Below are 19,493 nucleotides of genomic sequence, written 5' to 3' on the forward strand. Positions count from 1 at the left end.
CCTCTCTGCTGTCGGCTGGGCCCCGCACACTTGTCACAGTCAGTGCTGTGCTGTAGAAGAGACTCAGTAGGAAGAGGGTGAGCAGGGTGACGGTGGTGGGCCACAGGCCGGCTCCTGGGGCGTCGTCCTCCAGGTCTTCCTGCGGCAGGTCCAGCACCAGCCAGGGAAGCGGCTGCCGGCAATCTGCAAGACACTGCGGGTCTGCCAGACCCGTGCCTGTGTGGGTGGGGGCCGAGCCCATGCCTTCCCTCCCACACACCCTCAGGGTCAGGACAAGGGCCACGAGGGTGACCTCTCTCAGGGAGGGTGAGGTGACAGGTCCCCAGGGAACCCCCGCTGACAAAGGAGTCCCGGAAGGACCTTAGGGAAAGAGGCCTGGCCTTGTGAGAGGGTGGACACTGGCTTTGCTTCTCCAAGTACAGCCCCTGCCCAAGGCCTCCGGGGTCCCAGCCCCACAGGTGTGCCCACCAAGCCTTCGCCAAGCCCTGTTCTTGGGTCCGTCTGGGTCTGGGCCCTAGCTGGGGTCAGAGAGGACCAGACATGCCGCCCCCAGGGTGCTCCAGGTTGAGACAGGAGTCTGCACAGGGGTTCCTTGTGCCGGGCGGGACGGGCCGGTCGCCTCCCGGGGAATGTGTCTGGTGAGTGACGAGGAGCACGAGAGGCCCAAGGCCAGAGGCACAGGCCGTCCTCAGGATCCCAGGCCACGGACTTTCTACATGAACTGGGATTTGGACCTGCTTATCTGCACCGACACATGCAATCGTCAGTCCGTCCCTCCGTGCACCCGTCCATCCGTCCAGCTGTCTGTCCGTCTGCCAGTCCGTCCACCAACCAGACACCCGTCCACCTATCTGTGCATCCGTCCATCCATCCGTCCAGCCAGCCAGCCAGCCACACCTCCACCGTCTGTCTGTCCGTCCCTCCCTCCGTCTGTGCTTCTGTCCGTCACCTGTCCTGGGCCTGTCCCTCTGGCCCCATCTGTGTGCATGCCTCCCTCCCCATCTCCCTAGAACATGTTTCTGAGGGCCAGGTGCTGGCTCCCGGGTGGCTGGAACACTTTCTCTACGGCTGCATTTCCCCCAGTTAACCTGTGGCTCCCCCTGTTGTCCTTTGGTGCCTGGACCCTTGAGAGGGGAGCAGGGGCCACGTGGGTAGGTGTCCCCCCCCCCCCGCCTTTGGCCCTGGGAGCGAGGGAGGAAGCCAGAAGACCAGGATCCCTGGGGAAGCCCAGACGTGTCTGATACAAGAGCAGGGGCCCCGCTGCCCCCTGGTGGGAACCGCACGGCCAGCTGTCCCCCGGTGGCCACGGTTCTACGTCTAGGTTCCATCTCCCCACACCTCCCTTCCTGCCAGAAAGTCTCTAGCAGAAGCTGCAGCGGGGCCGTGGGTGGGAGCTGTCTCTGCTGACCCCTCCCCGGCCTGCCCTCCTGTCTGTGGCTTGGACCACCCTTGGGCTCAGGAAGGGGTGGGAGTCTGGGGGTCAGACAGGGGGCAGGGGCTGCCTGGGCGGGGTTTGTGGAACGGGCCGGAGCTGTGCGCAGTGGGGCACACAGGAAAGGGCATGGGGCATCTTGCCGGGGCTGGGGCTGGGCCGGGGACTCCTGCACCTGGAGGGCACATGTGTGTGAGCGTGGGGGACTGCGTGCGCGTGGGTGTGCCCCATGCAGAGCCGTCGGAGGGGGGTGGCTTCCTCGTCCGGGGCACCAGGGGGCCGTCCTGCAACCATGTGCCTTGCACCCACCGAGGGGGGTGTGGGACCCCCGGAGTCCTGCCATGGCGCAGGACAGCGACACCTGCCTCTTCAGGGAGCCCCGTCCCCTGCCTCCCTCTGGTCCCTCCCGGCTGCCCCTAGAGGCCTTTCTGAGATAGGAGCAAGCGCACCACTGCCCACGGAGGGCTGAGCTGGTGCCCTGCTCTCAGGGCCGGCCGCGCTGTGCGCCCTCACCACGGCCAGCCCCGGGCTGTGCTCCCCGCTCGCCTGCCGTGTACCCTGCACACACACTGACGCTCTCACTCACACACGCGTGAGCCCGGCATGAAGGCTCGGGAGGCTCAGGGAAGCAGATGCCCTTCCGTCCTCCAGCCCTCCCCTGCCTCGGTGGCCAGAGACCCCGGACACGGACAGACAGTGGCCTCAGGGGGACCCGGGGTCACTCCGGGCAAACACGGACTTTATTCAGGAGGACGGGTGGGCGTTTCAGTAGCAGACGCCGTCCACCTCTGCCACGACCACAGACACGTTGACGTGGGTGGGTTTACCCGCCAGGCGGTCGATGGTCTTCTCGGTGAAGTTGGCCGGGCCCAAGGTCTCGTGGCCCACCACGCAGGAGAACTTGTCCCCCTGCTTCCAGGCCTCGGCGTCGACCCTCAGCACGCTGGTCACGGCGAAGGTGGGGCTGCCCCGGCCGGGCTCCTTCAGGGACTTCCAGGTCGTGTACTTCTCCGGGGGCAGCTCCTGGGTCCCCTGCTGCCAGCGGACTAGCACGTCCTTGGGGCTGAAGCCCCTCACCAAGCAGGTCAGCGACACCAGCTCGTTGAGGGCCAGCTCCTCCGACGGCGGCGGCAGCAGGTGGACCTGGGGCCGGAAGGTGTTTCCTGGGGAGCAGACAGCCAGGTCAGGGGTTTGGGGTGGCGGTGGGGAGGAGCCCCTCTGCCCCTGGGCACCCGAGGCCTCGGCTTCCTTTTGTAAACCGTGGGTGGGAGCGCCCAAGTCCCGGGCGAGAGGGTGGAGGCGGGCGTGGGCACCGAGCCACGCCTCCAGAGGGTCTGCGCCCACCTAGGAGTTTGCTGATGTTGCCGGTTATCGGGCTCTTGGACTCGGGGTGGGTGGCCGTGCAGGTGAAGGTGACCCCACTGTTCCACGGCGCTGCGCAGCCCGGCAGCACGCTGGACACGCTATAGCAGCCGCAGGCGTCCCGCTTGGGGGCCTTCTGGATGGCGTCCTTCCCCCCGGAGGGCGTCCAGCTGAAGGAGGCTCCCTTGGGGTCTTTCAGGCCACTCAGCGTGCACGTGAGGCTGCCATTGGAGGTCACAAGCAGATCCTCAAGGGCGGGCGGGTGAAGTGACAGGCGGGGCTGGTCGCACGAGGGACACTGACAATGGGGGGGACACAGGCCTGGACCTGAGAGAGAGATCGCAGCAGGTCAGGGCGCCCCTCTGCCCGCCTGCCCTCCCCGCCCCCGGCTCCTTCATGGGGCCCGGCTAGGCAGCCCACTCCCGCCCTGGCGCGGCGCCCTCGGGGACAAAGCGGCACGTGGTCACAGAATAGGGTGGCCCCGCCTCCCCGCCTCTGACCTTGGCAGGGCACAGACACAGCCTTGCTGGGGTCGGAGAGGTGCTGAACGTGGCACTGCAGGGACGACCCAGCGGGGCACTGGTCGGCCGGCAGGGTCAGCTGGCTGCTCATGGTGTACAGACTGCCGGCAGTGGCCTTCACAGGCGGGAAGTTCCTGACGGACGCGCCCTCCTTGCCGGGGCTCCAGGTCACGTTCACGGGCTCCGGTGGGAAGAACCCCTGCACCAGGCAGGCGATGACCACGTGCCCGGCTTCGTCACAGCTGCAGAGGCTCAGCGGGAAGACACTGGGGCTGGCTTTGGGCTCTGCAACACAGGATGCTCTGTGAGGCCGTGGGCAGGGCCCTGGACCCCAACACAGTCTCACAGGCCCAGCACAAAGCCTGATTCTTCTGTGCACTGGAGGAAACTTGCACGGAGACGGCTAGGGACTGCCCCAAGCTCCCGTAGCTCACATGCCAAGGACCTGGGGTCAGAGCCAGAGGCCTGCGTCCGGCTGCACTGACTCTGGACACGGTCCTCGGGGCTCTGCCACCACTGCCTGGACACATGGCTCGGGGAAGGCCTCGGGACCTGTGGTGATTGAGAGTGGCTCTCCCACTCAGTGGCTGAGTCTGCAGGAGCTGCTTCCCCTCTGTGCAGTGGGTGCGTACACCCTCTCCACTGGGTTCTGGGGCTCACAAGAGGAGAGCCCAGAGGGAGGGCACAGGCCAGGACAGGGCAGCCCAGGAAGTGAGCCTGCACCATGGCCTCTTGGTTGTGCAGGGGGTCACACGGGAGGAGAAAGGGCTACAACCCCATGGTGTAGCCCCCATACCCCCTTAGAACACGGGGAACGGCCTGGCTGGATCTCTGGGGGGTGATACACAGTGTACACCTTCCTGTTGACCTCAGTCACTAGCCCAGTTCAGCCCAGCCCAGCCCAGCCCTGCTCAGCCCAGCTCAGACCAGCCCAGACCAGCCCAGCTCAGCCCAGACCAGCCCAGTTCAGCCCAGCCCAGCCCAGCCCAGCCCAGCCCAGCTCAGCCCAGTTCAGCCCAGCTCAGACCAGCCCTGCTCAGCTCAACTCAGACCAGCTCAGCCCAGCTCAGCCCAGCCCAGCTCAGCCCAGCTCAGCCCAGCCCAGCTCAGCTCAGCTCAGACCAGCCCTGCTCAGCTCAACTCAGCTCAACTCAGACCAGCTCAGCCCAGCTCAGCTCAGCCCAGCTCAGACCAGCCCAGCTCAGCTCAGCTCAGACCAGCCCAGCCCAGCTCAGCCCAGCTCAGCCCAGCTCAGCCCAGCTCAGACCAGCCCAGACCAGCCCAGCTCAGCCCAGACCAGCCCAGTTCAGCCCAGCCCAGCCCAGCCCAGCCCAGCCCAGCTCAGCCCAGCTCAGACCAGCTCAGACCAGCCCAGACCAGCCCAGCTCAGCCCAGACCAGCCCAGTTCAGCCCAGCCCAGCCCAGCCCAGCCCAGCCCAGCTCAGCCCAGTTCAGCCCAGCTCAGACCAGCCCTGCTCAGCTCAACTCAGACCAGCTCAGCCCAGCTCAGACCAGCCCAGCTCAGCCCAGCTCAGCCCAGCCCAGCTCAGCTCAGCTCAGACCAGCTCAGACCAGCTCAGACCAGCCCAGCTCAGCCCAGCTCAGCCCAGCTCAGGCCAGCCCAGCTCAGCTCAGCTCAGCTCAGCTCAGACCAGCTCAGCCCAGCTCAGCCCAGACCAGCCCAGCTCAGCCCAGCTCAGACCAGCTCAGCCCAGCTCAGCCCAGCTCAGTCCAGCCCAGCTCAGCTCAGACCAGCTCAGCCCAGCTCAGACCAGCCCAGCCCAGCTCAGACCAGCTCAGACCAGCTCAGACCAGCTCAGCCCAGCTCAGTCCAGCTCAGACCAGCCCAGCTCAGCTCAGCTCAGCCCAGCTCAGCTCAGCTCAGACCAGCTCAGCCCAGCTCAGACCAGCCCAGCCCAGCTCAGACCAGCTCAGCCCAGCTCAGACCAGCTCAGCCCAGCTCAGACCAGCTCAGCCCAGCTCAGTCCAGCTCAGCCCAGCTCAGCCCAGCTCAGTCCAGCCCAGCTCAGCCCAGCTCAGCCCAGCTCAGACCAACCCAGCCCAGCTCAGGCCAGCTCAGCTCAGACCAGCTCAGCCCAGCTCAGACCAGCTCAGACCAGCTCAGCAGCTTAGACCAGCCCAGCTCAGCCCAGACCAGCCCAGCTCAGCCCAGCTCAGCCCAGCTCAGTCCAGCCCAGCTCAGCCCAGCTCAGCCCAGCTCAGCCCAGCCCAGCTCAGCCCAGACCAGCCCAGCTCAGCCCAGACCAGCCCAGCTCAGCCCAGACCAGCCCAGCCCAGCTCAGCTCAGCCCAGCTCAGCCCAGCTCAGCCCAGCTCAGCCCAGACCAGCCCAGTTCAGCCCAGACCAGCCCAGTTCAGCCAGCTCAGCCCAGCCCAGCTCAGCTCAGACCAGCTCAGCCCTGTTCAGCCCAGACCAGCCCAGCTCAGTCCAGCTCAGACCAGCCCAGCTCAGCCCAGCTCAGCCCAGCTCAGCCCAGCCCAGCTCAGCCCAGACCAGCCCAGCTCAGCCCAGACCAGCCCAGTTCAGCCCAGACCAGCCCAGCTCAGCCCAGCTCAGCCCAGCCCAGCCCAGCTCAGCCCAGTCTAGTGTAGCCCACAGCAGCCTTAATTGTACTTATTCTGGTTTTCTGCTCTGTGATATCTACGGCCTTCAGGCTAACCTTCCTTTCTTTCTCTGGTCTGTCTTGGTGCTTATTTTCCATCCTCCTGGGCCCAGCAGAGTTCAAGGCAGCCTGACTGATAAGGTCTAAACCGTATTCAGACCCACCTGCTCGAGGTTGCCTGGGGTCCATCACATCTGAGAGGCCAGTCATCCCTCTGCCCAGTGGCCCCGTGCTGCATGTCCATGGGCCGCCTCCCCGGAGGACAGAGGCCACAGCCCGCCATACGCCGGCCTGACGGCTGTGTGGCCCCTGCAGCCCCTGCCATGCTCTGGGGTGCCGCTGCAGCAGCTGAGGCTGTGAGGGGTGGGCTCTGAGGGATGGCGTGACTCTGTCTGGCCCATGGATGGGGTCACTTGCCCACTTCCTGTCCCACCAGCAGTGGCTGCTCCCCTCCACGTCATGTCTGGTCTGTGGTCTGGCTGTGGTGGGGCCAGGTGTATGTGGCCTGACCTGTGCGACCCCCAGGAGCCTGGCTCTGGTCTGAGGCCGTGTGGGTGGGAGGCAGGAGCCCTGGTGGGGGTCGGGACCCGTGTGGCTGTCTGGTGGCCGAGACGCAGGGAGCAAAGGCTGACACGGACAGTGAGAGGCATTCAGGGACACCGAGGTGGAGACGGTCTGGGAGGTGGAGATGGGGCAGGGGTGGGGCCTGCAGGGACAGGGCTTGCCCAGTGATCCTGGTGGACCAGCCGGCCTCAGCGGGGTGCGAGGGTGAGGAGCCGGGCCGGCACGGCCACAGCCAGGGGCTGCCCTTCCTCAGCCAGCGCTCGTGCGGCCGCGGCCCATCGTCCACCTGGGGAGGGGCTGGGCGCTGTGCCCGAGCCCAGTTCAGCCCAGTTCAGCCCAGCCCAGCCAGCCGGAGCTGGGGGCGCCGAGGGGCCGCCTGTGTGCACCCTCCAGCCCAGGGCTCTCGGGCTGCGTCCCTGTTGCCGGCTCTCCGGCTCCCTGCAGGCCATCCCGGGGTCCTTCACTGGATCCTGCGCGCCCACCCCCGGGAAGGACACCACCAGGGGGAGCGGTAGCAAGCGTCAGGCTGAGAGCAGGTGTCTGCCCAGCACGCTTCCTCCCTGTGCGCTGGGGCGGCCGAGGGAGAGCAGGAGACGGACGCAGGGAGCGGGGCCCAGGGGCGGAACCCTGGGGTCCCTGCGCTGTCACGGGTGAGGGAGAGTCCTCCCAGAGCCGAAGGTCTCTTGTCCCTACCACCCCTGCGTATCCTGTGAAAACACCACCGCCTGCGCTGTAGATGTCTGTCCCTGGAGCCTGCAGCAGGGTCTGCCCGACACCCCTGCGCTCGGCGCCCTCTGGGGTCCCAGCACTGGACCCCCCACGGCGATCGCCGCCCCCGGGATCTGGAGGAATGGGGAGCAAGGGGGCAGCACTCAGGGGTCGAACAGGTGTGGCGGGACACCTTCTCCCTCAGCATCCCTGTCCCCAGCCCAGGCACTGGCATGTGGGCATCGTGGGCACACACGGCCCAGAACACAGGCCCCGGGAGGTGTCCTTTGGGCTGCGATGCGACGTCAGGGTACCGGCCACCTGCCTGCAGCCGTGAGTGGAAAGAGCTGGGACCCGGGACAGAGGCTGCCACGTACTCTGCTGAGAGGGACCCGCACCTTCCGCGGGCCAGGGACTAAGCCTGGCCGGAGGGTCCCACCTGGAGTGGAAAGAGCCAGGGAGGCCTGTCGTTCAGCTTGGCTGAGGCCCGCTGGCTGGGTGTGCAAGTGTCCCGGGGCTGCTAGGACAAGGACCACAGACTTAGGGCCCGAGAACAACGGAAATCCCCTTCGGTAGCTCTGCAGGCCGGAGGTCTGAGGTCCCGTGGGGTGAGACCGCTGCCCCTCCAGGGTTCCAGGAAACGTTATTCCTGCGTCTTCCAGCTCCTGAGGGCCCCAGGTGCGCCTGGGCTCGTGGCCCGTCCCTCCCAGCCCTGTCCCCACCGTCATGAGGCTTCCCTCTCTGTCCGTGTCTCTCCTCCTCGGCCTCTTGGGGCGACCCCCGCCGTCACGCCTCGGGCCTGGCCCATCTCATCCAAAGTGCCTTAACGTCAACCACACCCGCAAAGACCCATTTTCCAAACAAGGTCGCATTCACAGGTTCCAGGAATTAGGCCGTGGACACGGCTTTCGGGGGCCAGCTTTCGGCCGACCGAGCCGGGTTCATGACCGAAGGAAAGAAAGAGGGACCGAGGGACCCTGAGAAGGCCCTTTCCTGCCGGGGGGGCCCGTGAAGGCGCGTCCCTGGCAGCGTCCACCCCGCGGCCTGCTCTCGGGCTGTGCGCCCCATGTGCTGGGCCTCCACGGGCCCTCCTGACCGGCGACCGGCACAGCGGCCTCCCTGGCTCGGGGCGCGTGCACTCTGCCCTGTGCGATGGCCTCCGGCTCTCGCGGTCGGCGTGAGCCCAGCCCTTGTCCTCATGCTGGGGTCCGTGGGGCAGGTCTTCCGATCTGGGGCACCAGAGAAGGAAGACACTCCGCTCTGCCCTTGGGGGACCCTCGGTCCAGGAGACGGGCCGGAGGTACCAGGAGGGTGTGGGTCTCAGCGCAAAACGGACAAAGCTCTCCTAGAATTGTATTCTCTCTTCCACCTGCGTATCTGTCCTCTCTGCACCGTCCGCCCACCCGTGCGTCTGCCGCCCACCGTCGGTCCCCACCCTCTGTCCGTCTGTCCGTCTGGGTCTCTGCCGTCCATCCCTGCCCTCACCCACGTACCGCCCAGCGTGCTCTGACTCTCTCGAGCCACCGAGCTGCACTTTTGGGCCATATCCAGTTTCCGGCGACAGAACTGTCCTGCCCCCTTGCCATGTGGGGTCTGGGCCATGTGGGGAGAATACAGGGCCTGTTCCTGCCTGACTCCCTTTCTAGCAATTTTAAGGGCAAAGGGAAGGTGTTCCTGGAGGCCCAGGAGGGCAGCTGCTGGGCCCCGCGCGGGCCGGAGGCGGCATTTAGGGCGGGGTTTCTCCCATCAAGAGGTACCGATCGCCGCGACCGAGGACATTCCAGGAGGCTCCAGACCATCTCCTGCGCTTCGTCCGAGCGAGGCCGCGTGGCTCCGGCCTCACGGGGACGTGTGTGGATGTGTGCGAGTTTCCTGCAGGCCGCCCGCGGCCGGAGCAGACGGAGAGGGTGTGCTGGGGGCAAAGACGGAGCTGCCGGTCTGAGGTCGGGTCACGGCCCTGTGAGCTCGGTCGCGGTTAGAGCACAGCCTGGCCGCGTGCTCGGGATGGCCGTTCCGCGGGCGTCTCCTTCACGGGACCGGTGTGGGGCCGGTCTCCCGAGAGCCCGCGTGTGCACCCGCGTGTGTGCGTGGGAGTGCGTGTGTGCATGCGTGAGGGCCGGGCGGGGCCGTGGCGTGGCCTCGTCCTGGGTTCTGCCCCCACACCTGCTTCCTTGATGTTCTTTTCAGACCAAACCCTCCAGGTCTGGAACTGGCGTCGCACTTGCCGGATCCTGGGAGTTGTGCCCTGGGCAGGAGGCGAGCAGACAAGGTCCGACCCCCTCCGCCTGCACGCTGGCCTCACTCAGGTCCCTCCGTGGTCCGTGTCCACGCCTGTCTGTGTCCGCGTCCAAGTCCGCGTTGGCGTCCAATCCGTGTCCACGTCCGTGTGGCGTTGGTGCATGGGGCTTGGGGCACGGCCTGAGTGACGGCACCAGCTGCCTGCGTCCTCCTAGGGGGACTCTGGGAGCTCCTGAATCTTTTCTTCCGACTCTCGGCCACGTGGTTTCTCCTTTCTGCAAAGGGCTGCTCCCGTGCTCCCTTGTCCTGGGCCCTGAGCACTGACGAGTAGATGAGGCAGCCTGTCTTCGGGTGTGCTGACACCCCGTCCCCAGTGCCCTGGGCAGAACGCGACAGGACGGCGCCTCCAGGCAGGGAGGCCGGCTCTTCACTCCCATGCCCAGCACTGTGCCTGGCCGGCGGCCTCCCTCCAGCCTTGGCTCCTGGGTTCCAGACTGCTCGGGTTTCCTCTGGAGGACGGCGGTGGCCAGTCCCGGTGGCTCCGGCTTGTGTGTCTGGCTCAGCTCATGGGGACCTCCAGACGGGAGGGCGGGTGGGGGGCCAAGGCCTGGCCCGCGTGTGTGTGCTCAGTGGGTGGATAGATGCGGGGCGGGGGGACCGGTGGTCCCTGGAGGCTGATGGTGGTCCTGACCTTGGTGTGTGTGTGCAGCTGTGTTTCTGTGCCCTCCTGCACGGACCCCGGAAGAAGCTGCTTCGGGTTTGTCCAGGGGATGCTATGGCTTTTACATCAGCAAGGGAAGGGGCAGGGAGTCTTGGCTGGAGACGAGCAGAGCAGGTGTGACCAGACTGGGCTCAGTGTCTCGGGGGGTGTCGAAGGGACACTCACAGCAGGCAGCCGGCTGGTCACCGGGAGCTTCGGGCCCTGAACTGGCCCCTGCTCCCTGCCCTCTGGCCCCTTGGCCACACCCTCGGGGGGCTGCCCCCCACCCCCTTCGGTCAGGTGACGCCTCTCCCAAAGCGCGCTCAGGCGGCGTGGGATGTGTAAGAAGGAACTTTACTGGGAAACTCAAAAGGGAGGCAACGGGGTTGCCAAGGTGGACGAGACGCGCGGTGAGGCCTGGGTGGACGGGTTGGGAGCTGCTGGCTGCGGTGGGACCCGTGGGGAGCTCATTCTGCTGGGAGAGCCCTCCTCCCCCCGGAGGCCGGCACGCAGCCCTGAGCAGGCCCGCAGCTTCGCCCCAGGAGCTCTTCTCTGTCCCGCAGCACGCCAGGGGCTGCCAGTGGCCCGTGGGAAGGCTGGGCAGGGGCTGGGGCTGGGCACAAGCATGGGCACAGGGACCCGGTGCCAGGGAGGTGGGCCTGAGTCTGGGAGCCGAGGTCGTGCCCTGGACTTGGACTCTGCATCCTGGGTTCGGGTTTGGACGCTGTGTGACAAGTGGGCCGCGGGCTTGACTCTCCTTGTGCTCTGGGGGCTTCTCCGTGAGAACAGGAGCAACCCTGACCCCAGGACCAGGGAGGAGCCCAGGGATCTGCACCCATGCCCAGCTCAGGTCACTCTGTGGGAAGGGCTCGTGCCCGAGGGGCCTGGTGTCGGGCTGTGGTTGGTCCTCTGGGTGCCTCGGACCTTGGAGCCCAGCTGGAAGTTTCTGGAGGCCTGTGTGCTGGCCTTGCGCGTCTGCTCTGGCCGCTCTGGGGGCGTGCTCTGGGCTCTTGTCCACTTGCTGCCAGCAAGCAGACGGCCTCCAGCCCGCGGAGGGGAAGCGCGGCTGCGCTGTGCGTGCGCCTAGTCGGCCGGCCGCGTGACGTTGGCGTAGTCTCGGGTGGCCTGTGGCTTCTCCTGCAGCACGGCGGCCAGGACCCACTTCACCTGGCGGGAGGGCACGCATGAGGACGGCTCTCCCGGGAGTGCTCCCTCCCCGCGCCTCCCGCGCCCGGGCTGGGGGGGCCCCGGGCTCCCACCTTGAGCAGGGTGACGGCGGCGCCGTAGCTGACGCAGAGCAGGAAGAGGGTCATGAAGGCAAGCAGGCTGGCCCACAGCTCGTCCGGCTCCGCGCTCTCGGCGGCCTCCGCACACAGCTCCTGGAGCTCCAGCTCTGCAGGCACGGGCCAGTCAGCCCTCCACGGTGCAGCCTCTGCACGGGCTGGTGGGGGACGGCAGGCTTGGCCCCCCGCCCCGAGGAGGGGAGACAGCAGGGACGCCCTGGCCTCGTCCAGACCGTCGGAGCTGTCCCCGGAGGCCTGGGGGTCTGAAGCCCCCCATGGCTTTGCAGGTGTGGGGTGACCTGCCCTCTCTCGGTCCACATCCCCAGCCCTGGCCCAGGCATCCAGCAGCTCTGCTGTCCCTGCAGGGCCTCCCAGCCCCAGCCCCTCTAGTTTTACTCTTGGCAGCCGGAGGACCTCAGCAGCTGAGCTCGCAGGACCCAGAGTGGCCCCGGGAATCCATGATGTGGGTGCTCAGAGGGGCTGGCCAGGCCATGTGCACCTTGCTGAGGCCCGAGGTGCCTGGCGCTGCGCCTTGGCCCTGTCCTGGGGCCACAGCTGTCCCCTGGCTCCTCTTGCCATGGTCCCACTTTCCCTGCACAGCGGGCCTCCATGCTGGAGAGTGAGGGCCTGTGCACGGTCCTGGGGCTCCCATATGGGGTGAAGGCACCCAGTGCCCTGTGTCTTCAGAACGGGGTCAGGTGTGTGCCGCTCCTCAGACAGATGTGGTGTGTGCGTGTGTGTGAGCGCGGTGGGGACGTCGGGTCTGGGGCTGCGTGAGGCCTGCACACAGGTTTGGTGAGTGACGGGGCTGGGCTTGGGCCTGGGCTCTGACCCCTTCACCCTCCGCCGTGGGATGGGGCCCGCAGCCTGTCCTGGGGTGCGGGTCGGCAGGAGAGGAGACAGAGTCCACACTCCAGCCTTTGGCCTGGGTGAATCCGTTCGTCCACCGACTGAGGGGGCCTGGGGGGCCGGGGCCATGGAGGAGGGTCCCCGGTGGAGGAGGGAGCCCTCTCCATGGCCATCCTGGGTCCACTGGCCCACATGTGACGGGGAGGAAGGGCGGGGGGGGGCTGGCGAGGAGCAGGCCGCGGCGGGGGGCCACGTGCAAGCTCCTGGGCGCTCGCTGCGGGTGGCGATGGTGGAGCTGCCCTGGGACTTGCTGCGGCTGAAGGGCGGCTGGGGTGGGTGTGACCTTGCGTGAGGCTGGGGGCCTCCCCGGGGCGGTCCGGGCGGCCTGGAGGCCGAGCACGACGGGCGCCTTGCTGACCCCGGCCTGGCTGACCCCACGGGCAGGGCAGGAGCCGTGAGAGGTGAGTTGTGGGAGGAGGCTTGGCTCAGGCCCCAGTGTGGGGTCGGGGGCCTGCCGGGTCCGCGTGGATGAGGGAGGTGACGGCCCGGGGACGGCTGGGGGCCGTCTGGGGTTTCTGCCTGCGGGTACCAGTGTCGGGGCTGACTTGGCCCATTTCTGCACTCAGAGGGCCTGTGTGCAGCTGGACATGGTGTCCAGAGGGCTGACCGGAGACTGGGGAGGGGGCGGTTGGAGGCGGAGAGCTCTGGGCCCCCCAGGAGAGGGAGGGGCCGCGGGCTCGCTGGGGTGTGGGGTCCCTCCCCAGGGACCCCCAGCTCTTCGGGCTCCTCTGTGAGGGCATGACCACCCCTGGGGGGACAGGGAGGCCCCGTGACTTGCATGGTGACGGTGGCCCAAGCCGGCCCGCAGCCCTGCCGCACCCCTCCGGTCCCCTGTCCCGGAGCCCCTTCCTCTGTGCCGAGACCTTCCTGCTTGCAGCCCTGCCGCCCCCAAGAACGGATGTGCTCAGGGCTCTGAGCGAACACTATGGTGTTTATTGACAAGGAGGGAAGGAGGGTCTGTCTGGCCCCCTCCCCTGCCCCGGGCGGCAGGCGCCTGGGGCGTGGGGAAGCCAGCGGGGAAGGGTGCGTCATTTACCCGGGGTTTTGGAGACCGTTTTCTTGAAGACTCGCGACTCGGGCAGGGCCTCGTGCACCACTTGGCAGGCGAAGCGGTTCTGCTCCTCCCAGTCCCGCCGGCTGACCTCCAGGCGGCTGAAGACGAAGAAGGCGCGCCTGGCGCCCGGGACCGTGTGGGGCCGCGTGGTGGCCTGCTGGCCCGCCTGCATGGGCCTGTCGTTTCGAAGCCACTGCACCGAGATGTCCGCGGGAAAGAAGTTCTGGATCAGGCACGTGAGCGTGACCCTGTCCGTGGGGCTCTCGTCCTCCTCCGGGGGCAGGAACACGTAGACCTCCGGGGCCGCTCGCTGGCCTGCGGGCAGGTGCGGGGTCAGCCCAGGCTCCCGGGGGGAGGCCCGCCCCCTCCCCTAGGCCTGGGGCTCACCGGGGGTCTTGGCAATGGAGCGCACGAGGCTCTTGGGCAGGTCTGGGTGGTTCACCGTGCAGTGGTAGGCCTCGCCCTCCACCCAGTCCTGTGTGTCCACCGGCAGGGTGGACGTGACGCTGACCGTCCCGTTGAACTGAGTCTCCTCCTTCAGTCCGTCTGGGTGCACGGGCTCCCCGCTCTCCCGGGACCAGGTCAGGCTCATGCCCTCCGTGCTGGCCAGGTCCACCACCAGGCAGGTGATCTTGGGCGACTTGTGGACGTACAGGTCCAGAGGGCTGGGCGGGCTCAGGTAGCTGCTCACGCCGCGGGGGTCGGACTCTGTGGCACGAGGGAGGGGCTGCGTGAGGACAGGCCGTGGCCCTCCCGCCGGAGCCCCGCGGGTCTGGGTGTCGGTGGGTGGGCGCCCGTACCTGTGCACTTGAGCGCGTGGTCCTCAAAGTGGAAGCCCTGGTAGCTGACCCGGCAGGTGTAGGTTTTCTGGGACACCCACTCGCCTTGGGTGATGTTGAGCTCGCTGTGGGTGGAGGTCACGTTGCCCTCCTGTGTGCCGGGCGCGGTGTAGGAGAACATGTCTGTGATCCTCTGCCCGTCCACCAGCCAGATGACCTCCATGTCCCCCGGGACGTAGCCGGAGATGAGACACAGGAGCTGGATGGTGGTGTGGGTGTCGCCCAGCGGGTTGCAGGAGGAATGGAAGAGCTTCACGGAGGGCGGGCTGAAGTTCACGGCACAGGCTGGGGGTGCAGACGTGCCGCGGCGTTGGCCTCCCTGCGCCCACGGAGCTCGCCTGCCGGCCCGGCCCCTCACGCGCCGGGCGGGACCAGGCAGGGTGGAGGGAGCCCGTCCACGGCTCCCGCCGACCCGTCCCTCCTCCCCCAGCGCCCGGCTCACCTCTGAAGGTCTTGTTGATGGCGGGGGACGCCGCGTGAGCCACGCTGCAGGTGAACGTGTGTTTGGCCCACTCGCCCCAGGAGGTCACCTGGCTGATGGCGTTGTGGAGGCCGGAGGTCTGGTCGAAGGTGGCGGGGACGGTGGCGACACTCTTGTTTAGGGACCCCGTGTCCCAGGTCACGGTCACCGGCATCGGGAGGTAGCCCGAGACCAGGCAGCCCAGACTCACCGAGGTGGCGCCGGCCATACCTTTGCAGCAGGGGTTCAGGGGGAACACGGACAGGCCCTGGCTGGAGGCTGTGAGACGGGGCTGGTGTCAGCTGCTGCCTTGGCACGCCCGTCGCGGGCCGGGCCCACTGCTGACCCGGGGCCTCCCGCTCCCAGGCCCCTGGGGGAGGGGTCTGAGGAGGAGATGCGTGAGGCAGACAGGGGGGCTCTCACATCCCTCCTCTAGCCTTGGGGGACAGGTGCTCGTTTGGGCTGTCCTTCCCTGATTCTGCTGGGAACACCCACTGAGGAGCCGTTGTGCTCCTGTCGGAAGCAGCGGCTGCCCTTAGCCCAGAGGGGCGGGAATGTGGGGTTCTTGGGGCATGCAGGTGTGTGACCCCTCTGCCCCTGGCCAGCCAGGCCTCTCTGGTCCCTATTGTCCCTGTGGAGCTTCCAGGGACCCTGACCAGGGACCCCACTCATAGGGGAGAAGACCCCCGAGCAGTCCTCCCCGCATCGGTGACCTGGATCTGCCTGCGCTCCCCTGGCCCTGGAGCCCAGACCCCAGCCATGCTCCCCTCTGCCCGCCTGTCCAGGGAGACCAGTCCCATGGCCTTGTGTGAGCACCTCTGAGGCCAGAGAGACAAACCAGCACTACGCCCAGCCTCACTAGCTTGGCCTAGGTCAGAAGAGCCAAGGTCTAGGGGCCCACCTTGGTCTAGCCTGGCCAGGTCAGCCCAGGATATTCCATCGCAAGCCAGACAACTCATCGGGGTTCAGCCAAATTCACTCAGCTCAGCCCAGCTCAGCCTGCCGGCCGGGCTCGTTCCCTGCTTGGCTGCGATCCTGAGAATCCCACGACCCCAGCCACTGGGCCTACAAGCCTGGGGACTTTACGTCTTCAGGGAGACATGACTTAGGGAGCCTGATTCAGCCAGGCCAGACCCACCAACGGAACCGCACTGTGCCCAGCTCAGCCCAGCCCAGATTAGCACAGTTCAAGCCCACCCTGTCTAGCCCGGCTCCCCTCAGCCCCGTCCAGCTTGACTCAACCCAGCCCAGCGCAGCCAAGTCCAGCCCATTTCAGCTCAGCTCAACTCAGCGCAGCCCCACTTAGTCCAGCCCAGCCCAGCTCAGCCCAGCTCTGCTCAGCTCAGCTCAAGTCACTCAGCTCAGCCCAGTTGATCCCAGTTCAGGCCAGTTCTGCTTGGCACAACCAAATCCAGTTCAGCTTAGTTTAGTCAGCCCAGCCCAGCCCAGCCCTGTTCATCCCAACCCTGTTTAGCCCAAGTCAGCACTCCGCAGTCCCACCCAGCCTAGCTCAACTCAACTCAACCTAGACAGCTAAACTCAGCTCAACCCAGCCCAGCCCAGTAGAGTCCAGCTCTGCCCAGCTCAGCTCAACCCAGCCCAGCCCAGTAGAGTCCAGCTCTGCCCAGCTCAGCTCAACCCAGACCAGCCCAGCCCAGTAGAGTCCAGCTCTGCCCAGCTCAGCTCAACCCAGCCCAGCCCAGTAGAGTCCAGCTCTGCCCAGCTCAGCTCAACCCAGACCAGCCCAGCCCAGTAGAGTCCAGCTCTGCCCAGCTCAGCTCAACCCAGCCCAGCCCAGTAGAGTCCAGCTCTGCCCAGCTCAGCTCAACCCAGCTCAGCCCAGTAGAGTCCAGCTCTGCCCAGCTCAGCTCAACCCAGCCCAGCCCAGTAGAGTCCAGCTCTGCCCAGCTCAGCTCAACCCAGCTCAGCCCAGTAGAGTCCAGCTCTGCCCAGCTCAGCTCAACCCAGCCCAGCCCAGTAGAGTCCAGCTCTGCCCAGCTCAGCTCAACCCAGCTCAGCCCAGTAGAGTCCAGCTCTGCGCAGCTCAGCTCAACCCAGCCCTGCCCAGCCCAGTAGAGTCCAGCTCTGCCCAGTTCAGTCCAGCTACGCCCAGCCCAGCCCTGTGCAGCCGTGGCAGCCCTGCCCACCTCCAACAGGCTCAACACCTTCAGGCCAGGTAGCATCTTTGTTTCCCAGGCTCATGGGTCCCTGATCAGGGGCCCAGGACTTTCTGACTCGGCTCAGCTCCGCGATGGTACGTGCGCCACAATTCAGCTCGGCCTGGTTGAGCTGCGTGAGCCCAGGGGAGCCGACCCAGCACCGTCTTCCCAGGCTGCCTTGGATCAGCTCCGTGAGCCCTGCCTGCCCACGCGCTGACCGCCCTGGCCAGCCCAGCCCAGGACGGTCCCTGCCAAGGTGGACCTTTCACCGGACCCGGGTCTCCCTGGCTCCGTCCACTCAGCTCAGCTCAGGTCACGTGGCCCAGGAGCGCCCGGCTCAGCCACGAGTGCCCAGGCTGCGGAAGCCTGTCCTACTCCAGGCCTGCATGGCGCACCCTGCTCTGTCCAGCAAGCTCCCCCTCGGCTTAACTCAACCCAGCTTCCCTCAGCCCACTGGGTCCTGTAAGATCAGCCCAGCCTGGCCCGACTCAGTCCATGCAGGGCAGCACAGCTCGGTGGAACCCAGAGAGACCCGCTGGCCCAGCAGGGCCCGGGGTGGGCAAACCCCTTCCACAGAACTCCTTCCCCTCAAGCGGCACTGGGCCCGGCCCAGCAGCCAGGCCCTCCTTGTCAACGCTGCCTCACGCGACCTGTTCACACACCTGAGGATGTGGCCGCTGCCGCCTGCCGTCCAGTGCAGCACAGGGGCGGCTTGCGGGTGCTTTCCCCTGACCGTGGGCTTCAGTCACTGCCCTGCTTGGCCAGAAACAGATCCATGCTCAGGGCCCTGTTCGCGCCCGCTGCGCAGACTTCCACCCTCGGGCCTCGGGCGCTGGCCTAGCCCTGTCGTGTCTGAGGTTCTCGGCCCTTGTCTTCCGCGGGTCAGTGTTGGGCATTCTCTTGCTCCCCTGTGTGCCTGTGCAGGGAACAGACACCTGGGAGCCCAACAGTGACCACGAGGCGCTGTCCCTGCTGGCCGGGTAGTGGTGCGTGCAGCCCACTCCTGCTGCAGCCGGGGCCAGCCCGGTGGCTGCCGGACCCCAGGGGCCTCCGTCAGGGGCCCGTCCTGGCCGTCCACAGCTCCCGGACAGGCTCCCGGACGGCTGAGGTGAACCGTCAGTAACCATGGCTGATATTTTTGCGTCCAGTTACTCGGCCCTGGGGGAGGGGAGCTCAGCCTCAATGCCCCGGCTAAAAACGGGGTGGGAACCCCCGGGGGCCTCAGCAGCCCTGGAAATTCCCCTTTCTCTGTGTGTTCTTGGGAAGTGTGTCAGCGACATCAGGGCTGAAATGAGCCCCTGTGCCGTGGATGCAGTGGGCTCCTCTCCGTGGCCTCTCGTGTGCTTGCTCCCTGAGGCCACGGCGGACTCGCTGTGCCGCCCACACCGTGGTGGTCACCGGGATGCCCCAGGAAGGGAGGGGGCGCCGGGCGCCATCACCGCTGGCCCCGAGGCAGCCCTGTGAGGAAAGGGTCGTGGCTGCTTTGGGCACGAGATGCCGCAGCCTGCGTGGACACGTGCGAGACGTGGACGCAGGGGTCCTTGTGGCACGTGCCCTTGTCCCCAGTGTCCCAGTGCCTGGAGGAGTGGGCTGGGGTGAGTGTGCGGGGCCGTGAGTGCAGGGGGCCTTCCGCATCGACCTCACACCCCTTCCCCAGCCCGTGTCCTGCCGCTGGGTCTCTTACTGGGGCTGCAGTTGGGTGGTGTGTCCAGGGAGGGCCGGCGGGGGCTGTGGGCAGGCTGGGCCCACCGTGCGGTTGGCCGGCGGCCCCGGAAGACGGCTGTGTCTGGTGCCGCTGGGGTGGACGGTGTCATGGGCCTGTGGGTGTCACCGCGGCTGTGGGGACCACGGAGCGGCGTCGGCTCCTGGTCCTTTGGGGCGGCTGTGCACGGTCGATGCACCGGTGATGTATGTGCAGCTGCGGGGGCTGCGCTAGGCCTCACCCTCACACTGTGGGCATGTCCTGCAGGCCTGCGTGTCCCCGGAAGCCTGGAAAGGCCGAGCGTCCGCGTCGGGGAGGCCCCGGTGGGGGACCTTCCCCGCGTGCAGGCCTGCGAGGCCTCGTGCGGCCGTTTGGAGCGGGAGACACCGGGAACCCACCCTCTGGGCCCAGCAGCCGAGGGCCAGCACTGCCCGTGCAGGGAGGCTGTGGGGAGGTCGCCTCTGTCAGGTGTGGTGCCCTCGGGGGGACACTCGGGCTCATTTAGAAGCCGTGGAGATGCCGCAGCGTGGTGGGGCCGGACAGGCCTGGCCGGGAGGCCTGGGGCAGACAGGGCCCAGCGCGGCCTCCCTGCTCCCCCAGGGCAGCCTGTCCCAGCCTGTCCTGCCCCACCCTCGGCGCCGGGTCAGGTGCTGCGTGGGAGGCAGAGGGCGAGCGCCCGGTTCCTTGGAAGGGCCCACGGCTCTGAGAGAAACCACAGGGCAGGCAGAGCCCCACCCTGCGGCCTGCTGCCCCCGCGGGCCCAGGCCAGGTGTGGCCAGTCCGTGCAGCCTGCACCCAGGGGAGCGTGCCGGGCCTGGGCTCCACGGCAGCCCTGGGCCACCCTGGCACCCCCTTCTCATTCCTCCCCGGCTGGGGGGCTGGGGCCGCCGGTCTCCGGGCTCCGTGCTGAAGACACAGGATGAACCGTGCGGCGGCAGC

General features: G+C 67.4%; 1 protein-coding gene and 2 gene segments (V, D, J or C); all 3 read right to left on the reverse strand.

The window, feature by feature from the left end:
• Positions 1 to 2,134: 2,134 nt before the first annotated feature.
• Positions 2,135 to 6,163, reverse strand: LOC116589866. The segment is given in 4 exon segments: positions 2,135 to 2,595; positions 2,777 to 3,121; positions 3,295 to 3,600; positions 6,103 to 6,163. Coding segments are annotated over 4 exon segments (1,095 nt in total).
• A 527-nt stretch (positions 6,164 to 6,690) lies between these two features.
• Positions 6,691 to 12,010, reverse strand: LOC116590245. The gene is made up of 7 exons (XM_032341835.1): positions 11,931 to 12,010; positions 11,408 to 11,541; positions 10,335 to 11,315; positions 8,968 to 9,122; positions 8,704 to 8,803; positions 7,196 to 7,344; positions 6,691 to 6,972 (listed from the first exon to the last, which is right to left on the reverse strand). The coding sequence occupies exons 1-7, from the start codon at positions 12,008 to 12,010 to the stop codon at positions 6,691 to 6,693; spliced, it is 1,881 nt and encodes a 626-aa protein (XP_032197726.1).
• Positions 12,011 to 13,220: 1,210 nt separating this feature from the next.
• Positions 13,221 to 17,802, reverse strand: LOC116589862. The segment is given in 5 exon segments: positions 13,221 to 13,709; positions 13,782 to 14,102; positions 14,195 to 14,518; positions 14,676 to 14,972; positions 17,515 to 17,802. Coding segments are annotated over 4 exon segments (1,233 nt in total).
• Between the last annotated feature and the right edge of the window lie 1,691 nt (positions 17,803 to 19,493).

Source organism: Mustela erminea, chromosome 5 (genome assembly GCF_009829155.1).
Source record: "Mustela erminea isolate mMusErm1 chromosome 5, mMusErm1.Pri, whole genome shotgun sequence".
Lineage (NCBI taxonomy): Eukaryota > Metazoa > Chordata > Mammalia > Carnivora > Mustelidae > Mustela > Mustela erminea.

What these genes read in the sequence shown, in the direction of transcription:
- LOC116590245 (XM_032341835.1), bottom strand. Translation starts at nt 12,010, where the DNA reads ATGGCAAGAGGAGCCAGGGGACAGCTGTGGCCCCAGGACAGGGCCAAG. An exon ending in CCGCCGTCACCCTGCTCAAG is followed by an intron (nt 11,316 to 11,407) that starts GTGGGAGCCCGG and finishes CCCTCCCGCCAG; the next exon opens with GTGAAGTGGGTCCTGGCCGC. An exon ending in TGACCAGCCGGCTGCCTGCT is followed by an intron (nt 9,123 to 10,334) that starts GTGAGTGTCCCT and finishes CTTTGCCCCCAG; the next exon opens with CACACCCTCTCCGTCTGCTC.